This window comes from Tripterygium wilfordii, chromosome 1 (assembly GCF_013401445.1).
Source record: "Tripterygium wilfordii isolate XIE 37 chromosome 1, ASM1340144v1, whole genome shotgun sequence".
Lineage (NCBI taxonomy): Eukaryota > Viridiplantae > Streptophyta > Magnoliopsida > Celastrales > Celastraceae > Tripterygium > Tripterygium wilfordii.
Genome location: NC_052232.1, coordinates 8132463 through 8144166, shown reverse-complemented (window position 1 = coordinate 8144166; position 11704 = coordinate 8132463). Strand labels below are relative to the sequence as shown.

The 11704-nt window shown below is 36.5% G+C and overlaps 2 protein-coding genes across 5 annotated transcripts; both read left to right on the top strand.

The window, feature by feature from the left end:
* Nucleotides 1-2485: 2485 nt before the first annotated feature.
* Nucleotides 2486-4091, top strand: LOC119996406 (NAC domain-containing protein 55-like). The gene is made up of 3 exons (XM_038843030.1): nt 2486-2630; nt 2921-3177; nt 3593-4091. Exons 1-3 carry the CDS (start codon nt 2486-2488, stop codon nt 3989-3991), a joined length of 801 nt encoding a protein of 266 aa, XP_038698958.1. The 3' UTR covers nt 3992-4091.
* A 2977-nt stretch (nt 4092-7068) lies between these two features.
* On the top strand, nt 7069-9702 carry LOC120000275. Of its 4 annotated transcripts, none has more exons than XM_038848292.1 (3): nt 7069-7204; nt 7844-8955; nt 9040-9702. In XM_038848292.1, the coding sequence occupies exons 2-3, from the start codon at nt 7974-7976 to the stop codon at nt 9165-9167; spliced, it is 1110 nt and encodes a 369-aa protein (XP_038704220.1). In that variant the 5' UTR covers nt 7069-7204; nt 7844-7973; the 3' UTR covers nt 9168-9702. The 4 variants fall into 4 exon arrangements, with proteins under 4 accessions (XP_038704220.1, XP_038704210.1, XP_038704191.1 ...); XM_038848282.1 differs by having other exon boundaries at nt 9034-9702; XM_038848263.1 differs by having other exon boundaries at nt 7844-9702.
* Nucleotides 9703-11704: the final 2002 nt, after the last annotated feature.

The following is an 11704-nucleotide window of genomic DNA, read 5'->3' as shown; positions in this document are numbered from 1 at the left end:
GGATCAATGGAATTTTGTGGATTCTTCAGTATAATTAAAATGTTGGGCTAATTCAATGGCATGTTTAATGACATGCGGTGTTATGTTTCTTTGTTTCAACAGTATTCTGCGTAATTCCAAGACTTTTCTTTTTCTTTTTTTTATTTATCCTTGTTAACATATATAGATAAATTAATCAAGTTCTTTACTATCAACAACGCGTTTTCATGGAGGAAAACATATTATAATAACTCTGCAGTTAAACGTGCTTCTGCGAGAACACCATTGAGATGGACAACCTCCTCAAAAGATAAAACCGTGTGGACCCTATGTATCCACGGGAACTGGACAATTCAAATCGAATAATATTGTTGATGTATATTGAGTTGGAAATTCTAAAAATCTTGGTCTTAGAACCACCTTTGCAGGGTGTCACATGATCATCCAACAAAGATAGGAGAAAATCCAAAAAACTCATAGATTACAATGTCTCTTACATGGGGTGATAAGGATCTCATGTGTCAATCGAACTAAATTCCAACATAAAACCAAAATCCAGGCTAACCATTCAGGAAGGTCGAATTTGCTATAATTCATTCTTTAGCCTACTACTATGATGTTCATTAATATACCTACTACCCACCACTGTTACACAATCAAGCATTACAACTGCAGTTACACAATCTTCAGTTTGAAATCCAATCTCTTGACTGCTAGTTGGTAGTTCTTTAGGGTCCCTAGCTAGGAAGAAAGAAAATTGATGTAATATCTGCTTTATTTAATTTATAGATCGTTAGAAATCCAAACACATCAACAAATATTGTTTGTCATGGACCACGGGTCCGCACGGTTTTGTTCTCTTGGGTCGTCTCCGTAATGCTTAGACTTAGAAAACGCATTTAATGTGTGAGAGATGCTTGGTCTTTACTTATATATCAATCGGTTCGGTTATAATATCAATCCGATCAAATCATTACAGGTCTTGACATAGATTGCGCTTTTTTTGATTCTGCTTAATTATCTTCTCAAGTAGTTCAATAATTACTCCTGTTTCTTAAGTAGAACTACTCATTATATGTTCATACAGTGCTTGCAAAAGATATGAAAAATCATTTCATATAGATACTATTCTTTTGGAATCATAGCTAGTGAGATGTGTGTGTATATATATATATATATATGTATATGTTCACATTAACATATACAGGAACTAAAGATTAAGTTGTGGAAAATAGAGGTAAAGCAGAGCTGCTTACAGTCAAAGAAATCAAAGCAACTCCCTAAGTCCTTAGCACACTTGGTTAAGCTAAATCTTGTAGATTTTATCAAGATTTCCTAAATCTGCAAAGAATCAAATAGAAATCTTGACCTGATCTTTAATAATTAGGACTAGAACTATCGGACAATTACTATTATTAGATTTGAGGAATAAAGTCCCAAAGGTTGCTGGGAAAAGTCACTACAAGAAATCTTGTTTGATGGAATCCTAACACAACAAGACATTATGTTTCTTCCAGCTTGTCAAGATGGTGGGTGATTCGGAATGTCTACATCCAACAAATTTGCTTCCTTAATTTGAAGATTTTGTAGGTTGAAATAATGAATTGATATTATTTGGTAATGAAAAACTCTTCCTTTTGAATCTTGATGACATGAATGCTTAGTTATATTATACGTAGGACCACATAATCCATGACGCAATCCTCCTTAGATCCTATATAGAATCCCATGAATCATTATAGATACACACACATATATATATATATGTATGTATGTATGTATATATCAGCCTGATATTCGACATGTAATTATTATTTAAGATATATTGTCTCTACCTCTCTCTTCTTATTTTTGGATAAAAAACTACAAAATATCAAATCCAAGAAATATTCCCTATTGACATGCAATCATACCTTAGCTTATTTTGGTGTTATCTCGTGTCAAACCTTTTAATCTCACGTAATATTGGTATAATTCAACCGAGTGACATATAAACAACATCCAAGCACCTCTTACACAAGAAAAGCGTTTTCTGAGTCTAAGTACTATAGAGACGACTTAGGGAGAATAAATCCGTGTGAGCTCGTGACACAAATTTGGATTAAAAAAAATACCCTCGAAAAAAAGATTTTCCAGTTAAATTACATTAGTAGCAGATCACAATAGACAAACCATATAATTTTTTAAAAAAATTTTAATAAAGAGGAGACTTGAACGCTGACCTCAACATTAGGAGCTGCCCCATGCAAATCTTTTATAGTACCCCATATGATCTAAATGAATATAATTGTCAGCAACTCCAACTCTCTTCTCTTTTTGTTTTTTTCACTAGATAGTCAACTCTTAACTTAATTTCTCTACTTAGTGTTTTACATGCCTGTCTCTCTCTCTCTACATATATATGTGTATATATATATATATATATATATATATATATATATGTCATCTTCATCAAAACCAAATCAAGGTAAGATCTTTCCAAAGCAAGAAAATATATTTTGAAAAAATGCTCCCACGTGGGTTCAGGTTCAATCCAACTGATGAGGAGCTGATACAAATCTTGAAGAGTAAAGTGTTGGGGGAAGAACTAATTCACTTGCATTTCATTGTTGAAGCTGATGTTTACAAGCATGAACCACAACATCTTCAATGTTAGTAATCCTCCTTTTCATCATCTTTGCATCTTTGATATCCAGTCGAATCTATCCCAGTTCGGTTTCACTTTGGGCCTCGGTGCAATTTATATGTCGACAAATTGTGCGTGCAGGCTATTCGGCCCGAGTTTAAGATTACCTTAACTGTCCAAAATATATCATTCTCAGTTACCAAAAAAACTATTAGCCACGGTTTATGATCTAGCTAGCTAGCTAGAGATTTTATATAATGCAGTATACTCCATCTTCTTCTATATAATTCAATTTTGTTGAGTGCATTCATGCAGGGAATCCGGTGGTTACTGTAAACAAGAATGAGAGGTACTATTTCTGTAAGAGAGAGAGCGAGTCTCGCGAAGTATCTGGTCGAGGGTGGTGGAAAGCTACAAGCCATGTCAAGAAAATTTACGAGGAGGAGGTTCTCGTGGGTTACAAGAGGCCCTTGACATTTCATAGGTTTCGAGCTATGAACCAAAGAAATCGAGAAAATGCCATCAAGACTAATTGGATTATGCATGAGTATACACTCGATTCTAATGCAAAGGTTTGTGCCCACCTTCATTAATATATTTGTTGTCTCAAAAGTGTGTCTGGATAACCAAACCACTTGGGTGATATCCTAGTGGTGAATCTCTCTCTAGTACTAAACTGGCCGGATGGACTCGGAAAGTCATAAGTTCGATTCTCACTGGGAGCAATGCTCTTGTGGCTATGTGATAGGTTTTGGCCTAACTTACCATATCGTCAGGTGAGGAACTTTTGTGAGTGCGGGCTTGACGACGGTCCGAGTTTACGTCCATATCAGATGTCCAAAGGGTATCTAAACTTGTATGATGTCTGTCTCGGTTACAAAAAAATAAAGTGTTTGGATAACCATCTTAACCTAAAACCTTAATTACGAGGTTAAGCTTTAATTTAGTGTGGGTTTTAGTTAATTCTTCTTTTGATGTTTTTGTCAGGAATGGAGACTTTGTAAGATTAAATACAAGGGAAAGCCAACTATACAAGAAGAGTTGGAGAATGCGAGAACAAATTGTTTGTTGAAGAGTAGTAGTGATTTTGAAGCTGGAAATTCCAGCTCAACAGAAAATCATCAGCTGCCGGAGGCACAAGTAGCCTTGCATTTAGTGAATTCTTCTGCCATGCCAAATGTAGATCATAGTAGTGAGTTTGGACCTGATTTCTGGCAAGAAATGCAGTTGGAAATGATTGATCATCATCATCATCATCATCATCTTGATAATAAGCTCCAACCACAGCCTTCAGAGATGGATTATCCATTGATGATGAGCTCTGTTGGTGATTCGGAGCCTACTCATGAAGAACAGTTCCCTCCTCTATGGTCCTGGCAGGACTAGAAGAATTTATTTTCTATGAATTATCTGATATATGCAATATGTGTGAGCTAGATGATTTCAATTCTTCTAATGTTAACTAGTTCTAGCTGTATGTAAATACTGATGGGTGTGTGATGAATGAATCATCAGTACTGTTGAATGTTGATGCACCCAGTTTATCCAATTTGATATTGCCATATAATTCATGGGTTTCTTCATTAAAATGTCTTTGAAATTGTATCGAAATGTTTGATTAACATGAATTTGTCTCGAATATGTCACAATTTGCCTGGTCTGAATTTTAACCGTAGTGTGCAATCGATTTCACAATTAATGCAAAAAAGCACAGAGATACGGCGACCCCATAACTAGTGACTGTAAAAAATCAACATCATCACTTGAATGAATTGATATGAAAAATTAAAGAAAATTAATCACTTGAAGGAACTCTCGAAAATGTAAACTCAAATGTCAACAAAAATAATTCCACAGGAGATAAGATGCATGCATGGAACTAAAAGAATGTGCTTAAAGTCTCAAGGAATCAATCAGCTTCTGTTACTTAGGGTGATAAGCTGATCAATCTCTCAGATTTTGTTGAACATCTCAATTTAAAATCTGTTTAGGACCACCAACCACAGATCAATCGGACACAATTATTATAAAACGACATCAAACCTAAAAATGTTTCAAATGTGAAACGACAACAGCATTTTCCTATATTTTTCTTCTAGAAGTTGCTTTGGAAAATCTTCCAAATTAATAATATATATATATATATATATATATGTGCACGCGCATGCATGTATCTCCCAATGCATGACAGCTGCATTTAATTAACTTTTATCTTAGTTTAATCAAGTCATGCATCGGGGTAAAACAAGCAGAAATCCTTAAATGAGATCAAAGCAATGAAAACTTGGTATCCAAGCTATGGCCCATTGAGATACCCTTATTCCTTACATTTTTGTTTTGGATGGGTTGGGCAAACAACTCTTTTTAACTTTCGGCATCATAATAATCGCCAACTTCTTCCTCCATATTTCTTGGATAAACACTATTTGCACCCCTCATTTTACTAAGTAACCCCGTTAACCTTGTAAAAAATCTAATCTATCAACAATCCCACTTGATCTTACCATTCTGCCCTAAAATATTCCCCAAATCCTTTCCCTCCTCCTCTCCATCTCTTACCTGACGGTGGGGATGATTGTTGGGTCTAATATGGGGTAGGCCCAGCTGGGACTTAAGGGAAGAAAGGCTGGTATGGGTTTGGGAAAACCGAACTATCCGGCAATGACAGTGGTGGTTTAGTTGAAGCAGGCTGGAGCTGGCTGAACTTAGGTAAATTATAGGGATTGTTGTTGGGTTTGTGCTGTTTGTAGAGCAATTAGATTGCTATTATTGTTGTTATAGTTTCGTTGAGGAATTTTACTGGAAGTAACTCTATAGTTTGCAGCAATGTAATTGGGGCAGAGGATTTTGAGTTGTGGTTTAAGAATTTTAGGCTGAATAGTCAAGACTCAAGATGGCATTCTGGCCGAATTCCTTGCTTGTTTCCAAGGTCAAACTGGCTATGATTAATTGGCGTGAAGATTGATGTCCATACTCCTAACTGTTCAATGTGTTCCAATAATGTTAGAATGGTTCGCAGAGTTTATCCCATTTGTTTGTAAATACCCCAAAATTCCTCACACAGGGAAGCTTCTTTTGTCTACAAGATTTGAAAAAAAGGTTGGTCTGGGTTAGAAAATACCGGACTATCCTACCGGACTATCCAGTGACAGTGGTAGTGGAGGAGGTGGTTGAGGCCCTGGTGGTGGAGCAGAAGTGCATGGCTGGAATGGATTCGAAAAAAAACACAAAAAATACAATCTAGAGAATACTTGATATTGTTATGTTTTTATCTAAGGTTTATTTAGATTGGAGTGCGCTTTATTAAAAACGGGATGCAAATAGTGTTCATCCATTTCCTACTTAAAAATGTCACAGAAAATCACACACCCATTTGACCAAAACCACCATGCATGTCCTTTCCCTCCTTTCAAGCACTATATATCCACAAGGCTTCTTCTGCTGTAATGCTTGTGGAAAACAAGGTAATGGGTTCTCCTACCATTATGGAGCCTGCAACATTAAGCTTCACACACAATGTGAAAGTATGCCTTTGTTGGTCACCCATCAAGCCCAGTAGCCCACCAACACCAGCTCCAACTCACATTCTCACCTCCCTATTACCACAAAGTGAGAAGGCCTCATGGAGAAAACAAAGCCGTGCGAGTTCGATATATCCACGGGGACCGATAAGTCCAAAGCAAATGTCCGATATATCCATGGGAACCGATAAATCCTAAACGAATAATATTGTTGGTGTGAGTGAGTTGGGAATTTACGACAGTTGCTGCAGCCAATAACAAGGAATGAGGAATGTTCAATCAGCTTTTATTAGTTTACATGTAATTCTTATCATGATAGGCCTTCAAAATAAATCAGTAAATCACTGCTTCTGTTCTATATGCAATTATACATGTGGGATTCTGATTTGTGTTGATTGTTCTTCTTTAATTAAGGTCGGCAAAAATCACAAAATGGGTTTCATAGCACTTGAATTTTTTATTTCCATTGACAATTTATTACCCAAAAAAATTGACAATATGTTAAAAAAATAAACATAATTGGGGTGATTCTCCCACCCCTCAATGGTAACAACCAACAATAAGTTTTTAATTGTGAAAATAAAAAAAAATTGTCAAAAACTATGGGTGTAAACGGTTGGTTTCAATAATTTTTTCCGATTTTTTGACAATAATTTAACCGACCGATCGATTATCAGAGGTTATTTCGGTTATTCGGTCGATTTTTGATCGGTTCTCACTAAATATTTTTGAATGACCACTCAATTGGTTAATCATTCGGTTCGGTTCGGTTTTTCGGATAATTTTCCTACATCCCTACCAAAAAGGCAAAAACAAAGAAGAGGGGAGAAAAATAAAATAAATAAATAAAAGCTAGGACGTACGGAACGACGTCGTGTATTATAATCGCACAAGCCAAGAAACTGAAGAGAGAACCTAATATCTTGGCTTAGCCTTATATCACCTAAATGGCTAAATTTATTACTCCTCTGTTTTTTTTAACAGCTTCGCGCCTGGCTGGCTGGCTGGCTCTCTCTCTCTGAAACGCGAAATCGAATTGTAGTTCTAGCTCGGATCCAAATATCATCTCTCTACACAGGTTATTGTTCTTCTTTTGTTTATAATCTTTTTTTATATGTGTTTGTTGCTGCTATGTATGATCGTGTACTTTCTGAATGAAAAAGATTGTAACTTGTGCGCGTTTAGATTCTGGGCATCAGTGTTGATGATTTTCGTCTGGGCATCATTGAAAATCATCGAGAAAGTAATATATACTTCAGTATCGGATTCCCAATTTCAATTTATTCAGTGCTATTTTCTATATGCTTTAATTTGTGATTGTGGCTTAATCTCAATTTTCCCCAAAACCCTAATAGTCAGCCTCCCTTGTGAGAAAATGTGTTGATCGTCAATGGAAATTGCAGTTTCATGTCTGAGTATGAGATGTTTTATCATTAATTAGCGTCTGCTTGGAAGTTGGTTTCTCTAGTGAAAATTTCTGTAACTGATGGAATTATGCAGTAAAAGACAATATAGATGCCTTGATATATATTTTTTCCATTAAGAAGTTAAGATTTCAATAGTAAAGAATAATATGCTATTTATGCAAGTAATGGAATTGAAACGTTAATATTATGAAGTGCCCAAAAGAAAGTGCAGATTGCAAAATGACTAAAGAAAATTTACTTGCTGTTCTGTATGCACAGTTTTTTGAATTTTAGATTTTTTTTTTTGGCAGGGAAGGGGTTATTTTTGCAATTTTTGGTATGTGAAACATCTCCAGATTTTTCTTGGGGATATTTTTTCAAAAAGATGATTTGGATTTGGATTTGGGTGATTTTTTTGCGGGGATAGGTGAGGAAGAGACAATGGATCTTGATTTGAACCAAGAATCTTTGGAGCCTTCGCAGGGTTCAATGTTAGGGTTAGGTTCTTTCATTAATGAACTAGAAACTGCTCATGGGCGCATTGATGAACGTATCAGACGACTTGAAGCGGTCACCTCCAGCACTAGGGGGCACCAGACGCGGAGACAACCAGAAAGTACTGATCAAGTAGTGGACATTCCTGTGGTCTCTGCTGCACCTGAAGTTCGGGATGGTAATGGACCAATTACTGCAGAGGACAGTGCCTTTGTTCAAGAAAGAATGGTTACAAATGGAAGAAATGGAAAACATTATGGCACTACTTTTTTGATAGCTAAGGCATTGGCTACAGATATGGATGATAGGAAGGCAGAAAATGATGGCAGTGGATTTTTTGATTGTAATATATGCTTGGACATTCCAAAAGATCCTATACTGACATGTTGTGGGCATTTGTTTTGTTGGCCGTGCTTCTATCAGTTGTCATATGCTTACTCAAATGTGAAGGAATGCCCTGCATGTAATGGAGAGGTGACAGACACTGGCGTTACTCCTATTTATGGAAATGGGAATGGTGATGATACCTCCAGTTCCAAGTTGGCGGAGTCAGGCTTCATGGTCCCTCCTAGGCCTTGTGCCAACAGGGCTGAGGCTTTGAGGAAGCAACTTATCAGTCGGGGCACATTTTCTGCTCAAGTGGAGCTAACGGTCCAGGAAGAAAATATTGTTGATGCAGTGCAGGAACGAATTCATCAACAAGAGGATCTTATTGGCGAACATGTCCCTGGTGAAAGAACTCGTGAAACAGCTGATGAAATTGGCTCTACAGTTCCCCCTTCTGCTTCGTATACGTCAAGCCCAGTGGCTGCTGCTACTGCTGCACACATTGTTGTGGACAACCATGCAACAAACACCGTAGAAATCAATGGAAGTGCTGCAATGTCTTCATCTTCCAGGATACAAACTCATATTCTGGCAACCTCAGGTCTAAAGAATGCAATAAGAGTCCATTCAAATTTCCCATCTTCTTCACCTTCCATTATACAAACTGATTTACTGACAGTTTCAGATATGGAAAACGCAATGAGAATTAGTTCCAATTTTGCACCTTCATCTTCAAGGAGAAGAACTGAAGCAGGACTTTCAGATATGGATGGTGGAGTTTCCCATGAACCTAGAAGGAGAAGGACTGAATAAATGTAGCTCCAGAAGCAAAGATTAATTGATACAGACGTTTCAATCTAATGTGGGAATCCAGTGTCCAACGTTGAAGCACATGTTGTCAATCCATGTGATGGGTGCCAACATTGGGAGCAACCATCATCTCACCCTACAAATCACCACACTAATCCGTGACAGATGTAGAGATTGTTGACTCTGTCACTGCACATTGGAGCTTTCTTTTCTTCAAGAATTGTGGATGTTTTTCTTCTTTTATGGAGCATACTTACACCTTCCGGGAAAGCGTTCCCATAACACCAAGATTGGGCCATATAACTGGTAAGTGAATGAACTGCTTTTTTCAGTGATATAACAGAATGATGGCTGGAAGGAGACTTTTTTCTTTTTCTGCTGGTTATATTGTATTATTGTTCATGTATACATTACTTGCTAACTGCATGATAGGCCACAATCTACAAAACAATTCTTTTCTTTGAATGTGGGATTCAATTCCTCCTGGGTGTCAATTTATATATGGGTGTAATTTAATGGCAATGTTTCTGTTACAACATGTTGATCACTTGTTTGTGCATAATGAATATTTACTTTCACCTTTACTGCTGGTTATATTGTTTACATATGCATATAAAACCTTCCTAGAAAGTAGAAAGTGTGGGATACTAGGCTTCCTGTGTTCCACATTTATAAGCGGGCCAGGGCTTGGGCTTTTGAGATTCATGAGTCGGCCCGTGAATCTCAAATGAGCGGGCCGGCCCAGACTTTGGACTGGACTGGGCTGGGCCTGCTGACTTTACCCCTCCAAGCCTCAACATCTTTAATCCTTCCACTGTGATTTGTATTTTGGTTGAGACTACTCATGAGCACATGAGCTATTAGCTTCTCTGTTGACTGGATATGAATGCAGCACTGTAGAAGAACCTTAGCACAGTAGGTGATTATGGTCTCAAGTTATGATCAGACTAAAATGAAGAAAAGATATGGAGAGAGAGAAAGAGAAATTCAGAGATGCAATGATGAGATTGACTGAACTGTCAAGTTGCATGCAAAAATATAACAGCTGATATGACATTTTGGGAGGGCCTGTCCTTGCCCCTGCCATTCACAGGCTCCCCTTTACAGGTCCACCTCTCTATCTATTGCCTATTTCTTTTTCTTTTTCTTTTTTTTTTCTGGATCTATTGCCTATTTCTGCTGCAACCAAAGCCCCTCCCAATATACCCTCCATGGTCCCCCACACTCTTAACATTGATTTGAGTTGCCCAAGAACTTTAATCTTCTTCAATCAGACAAAATCACAGAGAAAATACACTTGAAGATTTTCTCTTTAAGTAAATGCCTAACCTCACCTGCTTTAACTGTTCTACCTATGCTGCAGTAGTACTGTACTACTGTGCATGCATGCTGTAGCAGTATCTGTATTTTTTTGGGCTTGCAATTGGGTTTAAGAAATGTTAAGCATACTAGTGTTAAGTATATAAAATCTCAACTGTTGAGTTAGACACACATGATCTGTGTAAGATCACAAGCCTAGCTCACATGATCCATAAAATACTACGATTGGTAAAACTTCTAATTGGGTTTAAAAAATGTTAAGCATACTAGTGTTTTTAGTCCTAAATAAACTAAATCTCAACTGCTGAGTTTAGACGTACATGATATGTGTGAAATCGTGAACCTCATGTAATTCATAAATACTGCGATTCGTAAAACTTCTAATTGGGTTTTCTCTATTCTCTTTTTTTATGAATTCATTACTTAAAGTAATGGGAAATTAGAAGTGTAGAAATTGATGAGCATGCAACAAAAAAAAAAAGTTTGGAATTATTTTTATTATTTCAAGGGATCCAAACAAGGCAAAAGCAAAAGGAAGACCACTCAAGCACCCACCAATACCATATTCAATCAATACCCTAATAATTGCACTTTGTGAAGAGGCAGTAGCCGTACTAATGATTGCTAGTGTTAGGACTTGTCTCCTTCACACGGTGACTCTGGGCCCCACGCAACATTCTGTCTCCCACCGTCCGATTGGATTCTCATCTGATACGATACAGCCTCATACACCATCGATGATGATCTCCCTATGATATATGTTCCCCTATGAAACCCCAATTTAATATAAATGAACATTATTTGCATCTTATTTTTTATTAAATCTATTTTATTGTAATTTGTTTTTAAAAGGTTAATGGGGTGTATTTAATAAAAAATATGATGCAAATAATATTCATTTTTAATATATTAGGTTATGATATTTTTCTCACACATGTGAGTCAAAATATGAACAAAAAATGTGAATACTAAATATAATGATTGTAATAAATCACAATAAAAATGATGACTCGCCTCATCTATGTAATGCTATATGTAAGTCTACGAGGGTTCCGGACAAACTCTAAAAAAGATCAATGTTTTCTTTTTTATTTATTTTAAAATCTAAGAGTAATTTTTTTTCTTTATTGATTTTTTAGTTAAAATATGTGGGGAAATGTTAATTTTGTAGTTGGTTTTTTATATTTAGGCTACTATAAAATTAATATTTTTAAGAAAAT

Excerpts from the sequence above, each read along its gene's own strand:
- LOC119996406 (XM_038843030.1), top strand. The coding sequence starts at position 2,486 with ATGCTCCCACGTGGGTTCAGGTTCAATCCAACTGATGAGGAGCTGATA. Across the intron at positions 2,631-2,920 it reads TGAACCACAACATCTTCAAT|GGAATCCGGTGGTTACTGTA; the intron begins GTTAGTAATCCT and ends GCATTCATGCAG. Across the intron at positions 3,178-3,592 it reads CACTCGATTCTAATGCAAAG|GAATGGAGACTTTGTAAGAT; the intron begins GTTTGTGCCCAC and ends TGTTTTTGTCAG.
- LOC120000275 (XM_038848263.1), top strand. The coding sequence starts at position 7,974 with ATGGATCTTGATTTGAACCAAGAATCTTTGGAGCCTTCGCAGGGTTCA.